Source organism: Lutjanus erythropterus, chromosome 12 (genome assembly GCF_056507025.1).
Source record: "Lutjanus erythropterus isolate fLutEry1 chromosome 12, fLutEry1.hap2, whole genome shotgun sequence".
NCBI classification, from domain to species: domain Eukaryota; kingdom Metazoa; phylum Chordata; class Actinopteri; order Lutjaniformes; family Lutjanidae; genus Lutjanus; species Lutjanus erythropterus.
In genome coordinates this window covers 3032931-3049175 of record NC_139328.1, presented here as the reverse complement: position 1 = coordinate 3049175, position 16245 = coordinate 3032931, and the positions used below count along the sequence as shown (strand labels likewise).

The 16245-nt window shown below is 39.2% G+C and overlaps 1 protein-coding gene across 1 annotated transcript; it reads left to right on the top strand.

Moving 5' to 3' along the window:
* Nucleotides 1–775: 775 nt before the first annotated feature.
* On the top strand, nt 776–9766 carry znf622 (zinc finger protein 622). The gene is made up of 7 exons (XM_084732908.1): nt 776–931; nt 1935–2517; nt 2990–3271; nt 3347–3509; nt 4647–4759; nt 5236–5379; nt 8968–9766. The coding sequence occupies exons 2-7, from the start codon at nt 1941–1943 to the stop codon at nt 9096–9098; spliced, it is 1410 nt and encodes a 469-aa protein (XP_084589034.1). The 5' UTR covers nt 776–931; nt 1935–1940; the 3' UTR covers nt 9099–9766.
* Nucleotides 9767–16245: the final 6479 nt, after the last annotated feature.

The window sequence follows — 16245 nt, the reverse complement described above, 5'->3', positions numbered from 1 at the left end:
CAAGGAAATGCATGAACAGAGTGGAGCTGGCTGTGTTTGAGAGCAGGAAGAAGAGGGAGGAGTTATCAAGCTCTGATTCATTCCAGGAGGAGGAGCAGTTTGAAAGAGATGCTGTGTGTTTAACACTTGTTTCCAATAGAGCTCATTTCTCATTTAAAAACAAAGATCACTTCAGCCTTCAGGAGGTTCAGTCAAATTAAAGTCAATCACAGTTTGGAGATAGGTCTCTCATTTTCAACATCACAAAGTCTTAAATTTTAGTTCAGTCAAACTTTTTATTGATTACAGTCATTCAAATACATTAGACATGAAAGACATCAAATAATGAATTACCTTGTAATTAGTACAGGGGTTTTCAAACTCAACAACCCCCAAATAGATGCACATTAGATGAAAAACTTTCAATTTTGAGAGAATTTTGTCTCAAGGAATTGTTTTTATTTATTTATTATTTTATTTTATTTTTTAATGTTTAGGTTTCAAAATAATAATATCAGTCAATAACCAAAGTAGCATCACTATGAATTACAATAAATGAAAATGACAAATATTATTCTTTCAATAGCCTAAAAGTTAAAATACTATTTTCTTCCCTGTGGGTCTCCAAACCCCAGTTTGAAAACCAGTGATTTAATGTATTTATTCATAAACTAATGCATTAATTTGTAAACAACTTCATTGTTGCCTTTTTATGGTGCAATTTGTTATTAATTAATGAAATGCAACATTACTGTTGCTGCGATGCTTTTAGTTCATGACACTGCAGCTGTAGGTGGCGGTACTGCGCCTGAAACGAGGCCAAAAACACGAAGAAGAAGAAACACGGAAGTTACCCTCGTGTGGTGTGTGGTGGTTTGTTACAGCGACTGGAGCACATTTTCCTTAAAAAGAGATTAAAAACAGTTTTTGTTGGAGTCAGCTCATTGAATTAGTAAGTAAACATTGTAAACCAGTCACCCGTTATAAACTGTTTCTGTCGTTCTCATGAATATTATGAATGTCTGAGTTTTTAAGCTGTTATTAGTATTAGTTACACAAACATGCCTAAAGTTTGCTAGCCAACGTTAGCATAGTTTGTCTCAGACTGACGCAGCAACAATTTCTGTTTAATTCATTATAGTTTTAATAAGTTACGGTTGATAACGTTAATATCACGTTCAAACCTGCTTTGTTATCCACTGACTTCACCCGACAGCCAGCTCGTGTTTAACCAGGCTAGGCTAACAAGCTAACTAGACTGAATGTTACACAAGTTAAACGTTAATCTGCCTGTGTGGTAACGTTATGAAAACGTTTAACAGCCACCAGGTTAACTAACATCACAGCTGAACGATAGTATTTTTTCTTTTGTGTAGTTCGCGCATTTCAGAACCGGCAAAATTTAATTTTTTACATAATATATTTACAGTGAAGTGTGCAGTGTCGGTAACTTTACTCCTCACTAAACCTGGATTCACTGAGTTGTTTTCAGGGAGTATGTCTGACAACATCTCAATAAATCCTGTCATTGTTAAGGCTATACTGTTTCTTAAATTACTGAGGTGGGATAAAGAAAATATTCTAAACATCAAAAATAGCAATAGTCAAGTCAAATCGTTTACTGTCATTTGCACAGTATAAAAACGAATATCTCTGTACAATGAAATTCCATCTTTACCTTCTACGGTGAATGACAACATTTAACACAATTAACAAGAAACACAAGATATGAAATGTGCAGAAAAGTAAAATTCATCAATAGAATTAATCAGATTTAGTGCTGAAGAGTTAATCAAAATGTTATTGAATTTTTAATATGGCCAAGTGTAATATCCAAACTGGTGAAGCTGCTATGTCTATTGATGGAGGATGCCGTATATGAGATTGTAAAGAGCATTTTCTCTATTTTTAAATATATAAATAATCTTAATTTAACTTTCCCCTCTTACTTTCAGGTTGTCATGGCCTCTTACACCTGCATCAGCTGCCGGGTTGCTTTTGCAGACGGCGAGGTGCAGCGAGCGCACTACAAAACCGACTGGCACCGCTACAACCTGAAGCGCAAGGTGGCCGACATGCCGCCAGTCACTGCTGAAAACTTTCAGGAGCGCGTCCTGGCACAGCGGGCAGCCGCCGAACAGCAGCTGAACGACGCCGCTGCCACCGAGGGCTGCGCCGTCTGCAACAAGAAGTTCTCCAGCGTCAACGCCTACCAGAACCACCTGCAGTCCCACAAACACCAGCAGGCCGAGAAGCAGGCCCTGCTCGCCGCCCAGAGGAAAGTTGAGAAGATGAACGAGAAGAACCTGGAGAAAGGACTCGGCGACGAGAAGGTGGATCACGACGCCAGGAACGAGGCCCTGCAGCAGGCCCTGAAAGAGCAGCAGAGGCCGAGCCCGGCCAAGCAGGGAAAGGGTCAGACATCACAAGGAGCAACGCGGCAGAGGACGGAGAAGCAGGACAAACCTCCCAGGATGATGTGGCTGGAGGAGCAAGCCAAGAGGCGAGAGAGAGAAGAGGGAGCCACAGCCGGAGAAGGTAAGAAAGAGAAATAACACAATCATCACAGAATATAACTTTTATTCTTGTGAACTGTTCAGGTTGTTGTTTCTCTTTTCTGAGCTTTGCGTCCCTCAGTAACTGCTGAGTGTCTCACCGTAATGAGACTGTTATTTTAATTTAGGCTGCAACTGACGATTATTTTCGATGTTGATTAATTCGGGCCCTGTTGGGTCCAAGATGACATCCTCAAACGTCTTGTTGTGGCCACACCGAAACATATTCTGTTTATTGTTCTAAAGGAGTAAACACACCCAAAAAAAAATCACATTAAATTACTCTTTTAATTACTTTAAATATACCTACACTTGAAGACCAACAAGAGTAAATAAACTCCCATCAGTTGTAAGATAAAGCTACAGAATGTCAGCTAGTTTTAATTAGAGCTTAAGATCTAATTATTAGTTTTTGCGTGATAAAGTGACGCCATGTTCTAATAAAAATCCTGCAGAAGAGTGGGAGGATGTTGACGAGGAGGACGAGGATGATGATGAGATGGAGGAGGATGAATGTGAGGAGGAGGAGATGGATGAAGAGGAAGGAGACTCGGCTGCTCAGTCTGACCCCCACCCCGCTGCCCTGCCGGGCTCCATCCCCGTCACCGACTGCCTGTTCTGCTCCCACCACTCCAAGTCGCTCGTGAAGAACGTCGCCCACATGATCAAAGTCCACAGCTTCTTCATCCCCGATGTGGAGTTCCTCGTCGACCTCAAGGGTCTCATCCGCTACCTCGGTGAGTTCAGTGTGTGAATGTGCGAAAGACGCTTTTTACAGCTCAATCTTATATTGTTCCTTTCTTGTGTTACAGGAGAGAAAGTCGGCGCTGGGAACGTGTGTTTATGGTGTAACGAGAAGGGACGTTCGTTCTACTCAACAGAAGCAGTACAGAGTCACATGACAGACAAAAGCCATTGTAAACTCTTCACAGACGGCGACGCTGCCCTCGAGTTTGCAGACTTCTACGACTTCAGGTAATTAAGTCATTTTTATTGACTTACTCTGCTCACATGTTTAATCATTTGTGATCTCTTATGCCGGCTTTAAGGAAGAAACATTTCTAATAGAGTAAAATCTTAAGAGTCTTGTTGGAGTTGAGACAGACAGGAAGATGAGTATAATGTCCACTTATAATGAAAATTGTTAAAACTTTCTTTGTATATGACCTTTTCAAAATGCAAGTGAGTTTGTGTCACTCCTTATCTCTGGATTTCTGAGCTTCTCTTGCTGTTTCTCTGCAGATCTCAGGTGGTCCTACATAGAGCCATAAAAGTGCATTATGAATAAAATCAGTAAATCTGGAAAAGAAAAGACAAGACTGAAATAATCAAGTTGTAGTCTTGTAAATAGTGACCCTGCAAGATCCTCAGTCTGTGCAAAATCTTACTCTGTGACTTAAAAACTCTGTGACTTCTGACAAACTGTCCTTAGATGTGAGAGGGTGTCTGACTGAAGTCTTTTCAAAATCTTCCAGCGTGTGGCAGGTAATAGTGGCAATTTGTAATCAGACTTTAATTTTGTATTTATTTATTTGTTTGTTTGTTTTTTTTTTTTTTTACATATTTTGTGTTTAATTTTCATTTTGAATTCAGTTTAGTTTCTGTTCTTTTTCTGAGTGGCTTTGTTTGTTAGTTTAGTTTTTATTGTTTAAAAATGTTCAGTTTTCATACATTTTTAAAATTAATTTCACTTTTAGGTTTAGGGTTTTAAAATATAATCTGGGGGTTATTCTTCAGGGGAAAGATTTAAGAAGTTGAGAATAGGTATTACGGTACAAACGCAACACTTTGTGCTTTTTGAAGACATCTGACTCAGACATGTTGACGTCTCAGTCTCAGTTCACATTCTGAATCAATGCCTCTTCCTGCTTGTTGTGCTGACAGATTTGACCAAACTGATAAAGACTAAAACTAAAGGCATTCCTCGTCTGGTTTATGTCACTTATTTTCACACCTGGTTTCAGTTTTTAGTCCAGGTTTAGACTATAATATCCTTGGTTGTACTGGATGAACTGTATCTCCTCCTCCAGTGAAATCGGCATTGAGAGGAATCAGGAATCATTTATTTTGTGTCGCTGTCATTCTGATTCACACGTTTTTTTTAACCAACAGGAGCAGCTACCCAGACAGGAAGGAGGGAGAGGATGCTGAAATGGATGAAGAGCTGCCCGATGACAAGTCCCTGGAGTACGACGACGAAACACTGGAGCTGACTCTCCCTTCAGGTGACTCGGAAAGAGTTTTTTTCTAATCAACAAAATTTACTCATGAAACATCACTGAAAGTAGCCTCTCATTGCCAGACTGAGGCACAAATGTACATTAATTTACAAATGCAAATTAGTCTGGGATCTCTCTTTTAATTTTCACTTTCCAACAGACACAGAACAAAATGCCTCTGACATTTAGGTTGACCTACAGCCAATCAGAGCAGTGAAATGTTTGACAGCACTGAGGCGACATTCAGACAGGATAAGGAGCCGTGGCACTTTATTTTGAAAGGGTGTAGTCTGGTGGTGGGGACCGTAGAGGATGCCTAAAAAGTTGAGTCAACTTTTCTGGAATTGCAACCTGTTGTCAGGCTGCTGTGGCCGATTACAAACCGGTGATCAGACTCTGTCCTCAGTCAGTCTGAAAACAGGAGCGATAAAAAAGTGTCCATATAGTAACAAAATGCATGTTCTCGCTGTGTGTTCCTTCAGGTGCTAAGATCGGCCACCGCTCCCTCATGAGGTACTACAAACAGCGGTTCGGCACTCAGAGAACCGTGGCGCTCTCCCACAATAAGAACGCTGTTGGCAGAGTTCTGCGGCAGTACAAAGCTCTGGGCTGGGGAGGAGATGGAGGTAAGATTCAACCGCAACCGCAAAACAGAACGACAGCTTCATGGGGATAATTTGTTCAACGTTTAACAGATTAAAGAGAGAAACAGGTGAGAGGTGCAGTGAAAATCATGTGTCACCAAAAATACAATATGATATCAGTTCTTTGGAGTGAATGTGGTGTTTGCTGAAATCACAAAGTCTGTCAGGATACAGTTTCAGTTTATTTGGATTCAGGTTCTTGTGATCGATGTAAGATGACAGTGAATATCCATTTAACACAGTCAGTTACAGAAGAAGGTGTCACACCTTTCGTTTCATCTTCTGGCCATAAAAGAGAAAAACGCACATAAATTATTGTAACTAGTGAAATGCAGTAGAGTTTACATTAAATTATCTTAACACATAAAATATTGTTTGCAAGAACATTTAACTAAAGGATAAAACTCGGCTCAGTAATAACTTTTCAGGTTTAAAATCATTAATTGAGTTGTTTTTATTGTTACCTTTTTTTTTAACAGTTGAGGTTATCCTGATTTCTTGTTTTGTGCTGTGGTTCAAATAAAGAAAAACATTTATCTGCACCTTTATTCCTGTATGGAAACTAGGAACTTAGAACTTAATTACTGGGACAGAAGGCCATGGCTGCGTGTGTTTGTTTAGAAAGTGACAAGTGAATTAGCCGTCACATTTTGATTTATAGTGGGTGGGGACAAAAGTCATCGCCACAGACCTTCTCCAAGTAAACCTCAATAACACAAATGTGACTCGCTGCATCGCCCTTCTGTTCTATATGTTCAGCAGAATCTGAGTTAATCACTTTAATTAGATGTTCTAAAGCAGTGATTCACAAACTTTTTTTTCCTGAGAACCCACTTTCAAAAAATGACATCATCACAACCCAATCCACAATAGACCTCATTAATAAATCTTGGTAAGACTTTAATTTATGCATAAATCACCATTTTACTTCCATTTCCACGTCACCTTGTATTATCTTGACTAAAGCTACAGCGATTAATTGATTAGTAAATTAAATGCCAACTATTTTCACAATCAATTAAAAAGTCCAAATTCTCTGATTTCAGCTTCTTAAATGTGAATATTTTCTGGTTTCTTTACTCCTCTCTGGCAGTAAATTGAATGTCTTTAAGGAGTGGACGAAACAAGACATTTAAGAAACACTGATCAATATTTTCTGATGTTGTACGGACCAAACAGCTAATCAATTAGAGGAAAAAAATACTGCCAGATTGATCACTAGTTGAAAAATAGTTCCAAACATGTGAAAACAGGTGGTTTAGAAATATTTTTCAGTTGACAAGATTGTGACAGGATTAATTAATCCATTTTCTTTATTTTCTGACACTTTATGGACCGAGAAAAACTAATTGATTAGTGGAAAAATTATTTCCAGATTGATATTTTCCCCCATTTTTCATCACAACTGATCAATCAGTCGTGAATATAATGAACAGATTGATTGGCAATAAATTATTTGGAGCCCTAATCTTGATGCATGTTGTTGCAGACATATACACGTTTAATACTTTATAAATGAGAAATAAAATGATTCAGGCTGATTTATCAGGACATCTCATATGTTTTATTTCCTCTCACCAGGAAAACGATAAAGAACTCTATTGATTGAGTATTGATTCATCAGAATGTAATTAAAGTTACTACTAAATTTCTTCCATGGTCTTTTTATTTATTTGGCGACCCAAATAAATTCCCTTGTGACTCTCCTGTGGGTCCCGACCCAGTGTTTGGGAATGACTGTTCTAAAGTAAAATAGGAAAAGAGACGTTTAAGTTAAAGTCCAGCACATCGATGTATGTTTATGTTGTTTGTTTAAAGCAACATATTTTTTAATTGGGAGTGCAATACATGTTTTGTTGATGTTTGTATGTTGTTGGAGGAGAGAGAATTGTGATCTCATTTCTTAGCATGAAAAAATGGGATTCACATTTTTGCAAGAATCATTCAGCTCTAGTCATGGGTCGCCACTGATGCTTAAAATGTATTATCGGGTGCACCTGAAGTATGTGCTGGTGCAGCTAAACTAGTCGCACCACTGCACCAGAATGGAAAGTTAGTCTGGAGTCCTGCTCCTCCATCCTCATTTAAATGCAAATGTATTCTGTCTGTAGTACAGGATACCCCACAAGAAGACCAGGATTAGACTTCTGTTTTCACTGAAGAATGTAGGATTGATTATTCCGTTCTCCCCCCTCAAAAAATATCAGGCAGCTGTCGTGTATCTGCACCTACAAACCCTCATGACTTTGTATTATCAGCGAATCAGCTGCACAAAAGACAAAGAAGGAGAAACCTTTTTATACGGATCTTGAGTTTCAGTACTTGTGGTGCAGAGCTTCTCACCCCGCAGTGGTGCCTTATCCCAGTTTTGATTTATTGTGTTTACTGAAAAGACTTTGGGGAGTCTGATTCTCATAGTTGTTGTCAGCTTTTGGCCTCAGGAGCTCAATTTTTCAGTTTTGTTGTTCCTCCGCTGTGTTTTGAGGATTTTAGTGTGAACTTTAATTCACTTCTGTGTTGTGGATATGGCTTTTTTTTTGTCTGGCTTTGTTGATAAAGTTATTTCCTTTTGTTGCTCTCAGGAGTTAAGATGTGTTGCAGGGCTGTCGTAGCCACTGACTAGAAAACTGGAACTTAAAGGGATAGTCCAGAAAATTTAAAGAGTGGTTGTCCATATTCAGTGTGTTACCTACAGTAGATGGTGGTCGTCACGCCCCCAGTTTGGAGAAGCAGCAGGAGTACTGGTCTAGGAAGCTAAACAGGGTCAGCAGCAAAATGTATTTTAGACACCTAAAAAATCAGTATCAGTTGAAGTGTACACTACATTTAGCTGTCAGACAGCCTTTTCTGACAGGAAACCGCTGTTATACAAGCCAAATATTGCTCTCTCCAATGCAACTGGACTCCATTCACAAAAACAGTAATTTTGCCTCACAGAGCACAGAGGTTGCTGCTTCACCGCTGCCTCAATCTGTTCGTTTCTTTGTGTTATTCTGTGACTTTTGTCTTTTAAAAGTTTAGTTTGGATTCTCCAAGTCACACAATAATGCATACAAACTAACAGACTAAGGTAGCAGTGGATCAGCAGCTCATGTCTTCTGCAAGGTAAAATTACTGTTTGGAAAGCTATATTTAGCTTATATAACAGCAGTTTTCTGTCAGAAAAAAGGCTGTTTGACTGCAGGGTAAAGCCGAGAAAATATTCGAAATGTAGCGTACACTAAACTCATCAGCAGTACATTGCTGAGCTTCCTACACTGGTTCTCCTCTCTGCTTCTCCAAACTGGAGGCTGTAGACCTCATAAAACCCCCACTTTAAATAATCCAAACTATTAAGCGATTTAAAATCTGAAGTCAAAACTTTTTTGCATATGCTTTGTTCCTGTCTCAGTTGAGTTTTTTTTCTACCTTCTGTCTTCTGGACCTGACTGAGTGAATGGTGTAGAAATGGCTCCCCCTTGTGTTCGCTCTTTTTTTTTTATTCCCATAACTGTAAGACATCTGCTCCTAAACAACATTATGACACACTGCATGCACATGCATGTTGTCCCTCCACTCTCTCTCTCACAGGCAACAGCTTCCATCAGAAACAGAGAGACATGCAGTACGTACAGATGATGAAGTCCAAATGGATGCTGAAGATGGGCATGAGCCACAATGCCACCAAGCAGAAGCACTTCAGAGCCCAAGTCATGTTCTAAACTCGGACTGCATGGACCCGAACGTGGTGCAAAATGTGACATGGACTGGTGGATTCTGACATTCAAGATCTTTGCTGTTTTCCAGCCAACAAGTTGGTGTGGAGTGCAGAGTCCAGTGCAGCTACAGAAGTGGTGGTTGTTTGCACAGTGACAGGAACAAATATCAAACATTGCTGATCGTGTCATTAATGACAGTAATGATTTATTCTTTGCAAAGAGAATGCAGCCATGTTGATTTGAGGTTTGTTAACTGCAGCAAAAACGATGAAAAATCTTTACCAGCTTCTTGGAATTCTTGTATGAAGATCAGTTGCGTAACATTTTTCCTTAAAGGAACACAAATTTCCAACTTTCAGACATCTCTGTTACACTACATCACTGTGTGTAAAGTGCAGGTTCTCTTTAAATCTGCTTATAATTGACCTGTGATAAGACGAAGTTCTGTTTCACCGATTTCACAGTGAAAACTGGAGATTGAGGGCATGAATCACATCTGCAAAATTGTTCTGAAACGATATGGATTGTTTAAAAGCTACAGTAGATGAGTATTGAAGAGGTGTTTGTGCTAATCAGTTGCATAACACATTTTTTTAACTGACAGGATTACATCTTTTAATTCAACATGCTCATAATACATTAAACCAAATAAATGTTTCATATTTATTGGATACATGTCAGTGTTTCTTACTTGATAATTAATTTATAACAGTTTTTTTTACTTTGTTTTACTGTTCTTTTTCAGGTGGAAGAAACTCTTTAGCAAAATTCTTTCTTTCTTTCTTTCTTTCTTTCTTTCTTTCTTTATTTTTAGGTTTTATATCATTCTGTAGCTTCCCAGTAGTGGCCCTGGTGTGTTTAAATATGAACAAGTTTAAACTATTTCCCCGAGCCGTGCTTTAAACCTTAGACCACATGACCTGATGTAGGTTTCTGCATGATGATGCCGATACAGATACACCTCCCAGGTTGAGGGAGGTGGCGGGCATCAGCAGCGTAACCTACATCGCTGCTTTTTGCTCTTTAAAATATAAATCAACAAAAAGGCACAACTTATCAAACTATCCAGACTGTATGTAAAGTGGTTGAAGGTGGCAGTTAAAATCCTCTTGTATTTTTACTTGAGTAAGATCTTGAATCTCGGATTTTTAGGACACAGTCTATACTACTTTTACTTCAGTAAAAGCTCTCAGTAATTCTTCAGCCGCCGGAGGTGTTTTAATGCAGGACTATTTTCTCTATTAATGTTCTATACACACAATCAAAATGATGGATTCTTGTTAACAAGATTTAGAATTTGTGAGGGGCTGCAAATCTTCATTGCCACATGATTTGATTGGTCAGATTTCAGTTATAGAAAATGTTTTATATGCTGACGCCAGAAAAAACAGTTGGCTGCTTGAAATAAGTAGAAGAGCTTTCTTGGATCTTTCCTAGTAGTGGAACATAACAATGTAAACTGCAGTATAATCTCATCTGAGGTTTTCACATCTGAAGGAAGCTCAGGTTTTTACCCTGTGGTTGTACTTTTTCAACTCCTGTAATGTAATGAGGCTGACCTCTGATGTTAGCAAATGCCGTATATTTGCTGATAATAACAAGAAATTGCTGTAAAGAAATGCCAAACATATATTTGACGTCATTGAGACACAGTGTCCTTATCACAGTTTGTCCACCAGGGAGTGCTGTAAAGTTTATTTTCAACTCTAAAATGTCTTGCCTGGTGCACATTCTGTTTACAGCAACCAAACTGATCAAAAATGTTTGTCTTTATGTTGAAGAAAACCTGAAGTTATCCAGTATATAGTTATTGGACTTCTTTCTAAATCACAGATATCAATCAGTTCTGTCCCCAGAAATCCAGTGTCAGTTTAACTTTTGTTAGCATGTGAGGATTAGCATGATAATATGCCTCCAGTGTGCATGTTTACATGTAGGTTAGCTGTTATGCAGTGAGATCTGATAATGTGCAGTTAACATGCTGAACTTTAGTACACATGAAGTGCATTATCTTTCTAGCTAGTGTTAGCATGTCAACATTTGTGCAGGTTACTGTGACATAGTAACATAAATGTCAGCAAGGCAACCTTAACATGTTAGCGTGCTATGTTAGCATTAATTTTAGTGTAGCTGAGACTAAAATGAGTCATTGGCTTTAGAGGTATCCACTCATGAAGTGAAGTGTTTGAGAGCCAAGATCAAGACGAACAGTAATTTTAATTGACTTTAAAGAACCACTGTGCAGAATACAGTGGCATCAGAGAGCTTACAGATTGCAAACACCTCTTCTCACTCTTGATTTGCCTGTCAGTAGGAGAACCTGCGGTGCCCATTAAAACAGGCCATGTCTAGACCCAGTGTTTAATTTGTCTGTTGGACTACAAACATGGTGGGACCTGCACCCTCTGTGGATGTAAACAGCTCATTCTAAGGTAACAAGAACACAAATATTTTTATTTTCATGTGATTATATGTCAATGAAAACATCCTTGTGAATATAATATTTAATCTCTGCCATGTTCTGCCTGTAAATTCCCCCTAAATCTTACAAACTGGACCTTTAAGTTTAGTTTCATATAGTTGGTATGTCATGATTTGTCTCATCTGCTCCTCTTTCCCTCCATCATCTTCTTTCCTTCATCCTCCCTTTTTTTTTAATCCCTCCTCAGCTGATCAGAAAGCACAGAAATGGCGAAATTTTGAATTAAAATGTTTTCACCCACCAGCAGAGCCACACTCTCTCACAGTGAGAACTTTTGGCACTTGAGTAACTCTACCTCGTAATATTTGCTCACTTTTACTAAGGAGTCATTTGACAACAGTATTTTTCCACTCTGGTTTGGCTCCTTTTACTGTAGAGAATGATTCGAGCTCATCCTCATCACTGTTGTTCTTTTCAGGTACGTCAGATTTATCAATGACTGGGCCTCGTGCAGATGATGTCATCGAAAGCTGATCGGGCTTCGGCAGGATGCTGACCCACCACACCGCCCCTTTAATGAGCTCAGTTACTCCATTTGTTTGTGGTCCTTCACTTTATCTTTGGCAGGCTCTCCACTTCCTCTTCCAGGCTGGGAGAGTGTTTGCGGCGCGATGGTTTCAGGGGTTTAGGGCACTCTGCCCGTACAGTACGCCGCTGTTTGACAGAGTCTACAGGAAAAACAGAGAAGGGGAGGGCGGGGGCCTGCAGACAGGCCGACGGCGAGAAGGAGACTAATTGATCAGGACGACTTGGGAGAGAAACGGGGCAGATGGCTGAGAGGCATTAGCACTGTGGAAGTCAAGGGAGGAGGTGATTGTTTTAACGAGAACGATGGTTTGACCGATGTGTGTTTCTGAAGGCCGATACTGATCATTTTGGACACAAATTGATTTATTTCATTTGCTCACATTCAGTTTTTACATTGTTGCCTTCAGATCAACTGCAGTTCATGTACGTCATGGTATTTTAAAAAATAGATTTAGTTAAATGTTGAATTAGAGAAACCAAAGTAGGGCGGAGACTAAATTTTCCTCAGTGCAGCGCCCTTTAATTCAAATGAACCCACAGAGGGTGTGTTTTTTAGTTTCAGCTGCTGGAAACTGGTCTGATTGGACCAATTTGAGTAAGATCACAGTTGTACTCTGTCCTGATTGGCTTCCTTCTCCGATTCCTGGAACTGGTCCAAAACCTTCATGGAAAAATTATTTTTAGCCATGTTAGCGCCACGGCTCTGTAGGTCCGCCACTTTTGGTCCAGGCTGAAATATCTAAATCTGTCTACAACAACTATTGGATGGATGGACCTGTGGTCCCCAGAGTACGAATCCTGTGAGCTAAAATGAAGTGTTGAAATGTTTTTGCAAAAGGAGTCTGGTGGACGAGAGACAGTGATATCAGGCTTATATAACTCCAGTTTCCCATCGGAAAAGGTTGTCTGATGGCAAGGAAAAGTGGTGAAAATATTCTAAATATAGTGTGCATGTAAAATGATTTACATTTTTTTGAAGAACCTTTTTTTAGATGACTGAAACACAGTTTTCGTGGTGGCTCTATCCACTGCAGTGCTTCCACTAACCTGCCAAATACGCATAACTGTGTTTGCATGCTGATGCTGGCATTTGGCTCAAAGCATTGCTGTGCCTCACAGCTGTTAGCACGGCTGTAGACTTATGCTTCATTCCAAACTGCATACTTTTCCTAGTGCTGTGGTGAAGCCACAAATTAACATTTACAGCTGCTCTGAGGAATTCGTATCAAACATTTTATTAATTAATATTTTTATAAAGTGATAAATGCTCGTTATGATTACCTGCAACCGGAGGAAAAAGTATTCAGACGGCTTGTTTTATTGGACCAACAGAAGATATTCAGGTGATTATCATAAATAATCAGAAAAGTACAAATACTCACATTTAAGAAGCTTGAATGAGAAAGTTTGGAGGTTTTTCCTGATAAACAACAAGAAAGAACAGTCAGTTATAAAAAATAGTTGCTTGACTGATTTATCAACTAATTATTGCAGCTCCATTATTGAGTTATCATTCATAACAGCAGACTTGTTGGTTTATTAAAAAGTGAGACACTCGTGACCTTTTATAAATGACTTAATTAAGCTAACAAAAGTTTTCAAAATTATTCCACTTAATACATGGTTACATACCAAAAAATGCAATAATTTGACACAAAATTTTAATTCTAAAATGATTTTAGTAATTGAACAATGATTTAATTGTTCCTTCAGAGTCTATGATCAAAACTGCCCATAGTGGTGGTCTGTTCTTTATAGCAACGGTCTGTTATACATCACAGCGGTCTATTATACAGAAATAACAGACCTAAGAATGCTGTAATTGACCAATCAGAATTGAGTATTTAACAAAGCCTTGTGATAACTCTTGGTAAAGGTTGTCTAGACAAAATTGTTCTTCTCTGATGAATTAGATTTGGTTTCACTGACCGAAGATGATTTGATGTAGTGTGTCTTGTCTCCGTAAGAAGAGTAAAACCTTCACAGAGGTCTTTAAAATATGTATTAGGTAGATGGGCGCCACACTCTCAGACAGAAGGTAAAACCCAAAAGTAAATTCAGAGACGGTCCATCTCTGTCCACACCCCTCCCTAAACAAAACGTGTTTAGAAGCAGCTCACCCGGCCCTCCCTGCTCTCAGCACGATCCCGGTCTCCCTCCGAGCCCTGGGGACCTGGTATTGATCGGTGCCTCGTAGGTAGTGATTGGACATGAGTGGATAATTTCCTTTGCTGCATTAGAGTCCATTACTGGCCCGCTCCCCGGAAAGCGATAGACATCCTCAAAAAGAAAAAAAAAAAAAAAGGGTTAGATTCTTCTTGGAAAAGCAGTCTCCTCCGACAGATGATTCGCCAGCCGAGGCTCCTCGCACTTTATTATCAGGTCCATATGTAGGCTGATAATAAGATACTGGGCAACAGCAAGAGAGCCCATGGCAATAATAGAGACATTTTGCTTCCTGTAGCTGCAGCAGTGGACAGTTCAGAGGCTGGGTGACAGTTTATTTGAAGTATTTAGCATCAACAAACACTGTTGTAATAACATGTCTTCATACTATAGAGGTTATAATTGCTGACAAATACTATTAGGCTATATTAAGCTGAAGGGCACTTGGACCTCTGCCAAAGCCAGAAGGCTATGTTAAGTTACCTTAACATAGCCACACCTTAGTTTGAGAAAAAAAACGTTGTACAATAGGCTGTGTCTAAGTCCCACCCCCTTTTTTTTTATCTGTGCTCCAATGACAGCAGAGCAAGCTTGATCCTCATGTTAGTCAACTTTTGCCGTCCCTGTGCTTAGATATGATATACGCTAGACTCATCTGTGCTGAAAAGAACACCGAACATTGAAGTTGATTAATAGATGTTGCTGGGAGACACATGGTCACATCTTAGGTTAGCTAATGACAGCAAAGCACTAGCTGACAAGCTAGTTAATCTACATCAATCATTAGCTAGTTACATGTGATAGCTAAACAGAAGTAAACAAGCTAGTTAATCTACATCAAATGTTAGCTATCTAGTAACATCTGAGAGGTAAACACTAGCAAACAAGCTAGCTAATCAAATATATCATTAGCTATGTAGCTATAAATAATAGCTAATGTTAGCAAAATGCTAGTGAACTAGTTATTGGATCACAGAGCAAAAAGGGGCGGGACTTTCCCCTGAGTGCTCCATAATGACTGCTCTTTTCTGTATGAAGTTTGAGCAGCTACCCCAGAGCATTGTGATACTGAGTCATCGTATAGCTACAATTAGCCAGTTAGCTTTGTCAATATTGAATGGCTATTTACTGTAGCTGTCATATTTCGTGACAGCTAAAATGGCACATTAAGTTATTTATTGAGTCATTTACTTATTTCTTGACTTATTTGGGGGTTTTGGCAGTTTCAGCTGTAATGGAAATTCATATGTACTCACAATAATACACATTTAACTATTGATCTATGCTTAGATATGCTTTTTTTAACCTTCATGTCCCCTTAAGACACTGATGTCCTTATATGTATGTACATAGTCAGGCATGAAGTCCCCATAAACCCAAGATATCCCTATATGATATTCTGGAATTACTGAGAAGTGTCTACATGACTGGGAGCTCACCAGAAACCAGTTAAAACCAGTTATCAGGCTTACAAGGACACAGAGCCTGGGTACAGATACAGCCATCCATATTAATCCGCATTTCTATCTATTCAGGGAAGATTTGTTGATCTTGCAGCACCACTGTCCTTCATTTACATCTCTTTAAAAACTCCCAGCTCAGATTTAACCTGTGCAGTCAGACACTGTTTTCCCCCCCTTAAACCAGTCGTTCTTACATTTTTTTTCTGTCATCTCCGCCTTCAGAAGCTTTAAAAATTTCTTGCCCCACCCCACTATTACTTTTTTCTTTATCAAACATTAACAATGATAAAGATAGCAGCTAATAGAATAGGAGAAAGGTGTAATTTAGCGAGCTACAATAGCACCAACAAGCTTTTATCTGTGGATTTTTCCCCACACTTAAATCATATTCATTCAGCTTTCACTCCGTATTTTTCCCATGGTCATCCATAACGCCCTGCAGCGGCTCCCTGCCCCCCCAGTTTGAGAACCATTGCCTTGGATACAGATCTGAACTATTCTCAGGGAACCA

Coding starts and splice junctions, on each gene's coding strand:
- znf622 (XM_084732908.1), top strand. CDS start 1,941: ATGGCCTCTTACACCTGCATCAGCTGCCGGGTTGCTTTTGCAGACGGC. Junction 3,272..3,346: donor GGGTCTCATCCGCTACCTCG/GTGAGTTCAGTG, acceptor CTTGTGTTACAG/GAGAGAAAGTCGGCGCTGGG. Junction 4,760..5,235: donor GGAGCTGACTCTCCCTTCAG/GTGACTCGGAAA, acceptor GTGTTCCTTCAG/GTGCTAAGATCGGCCACCGC.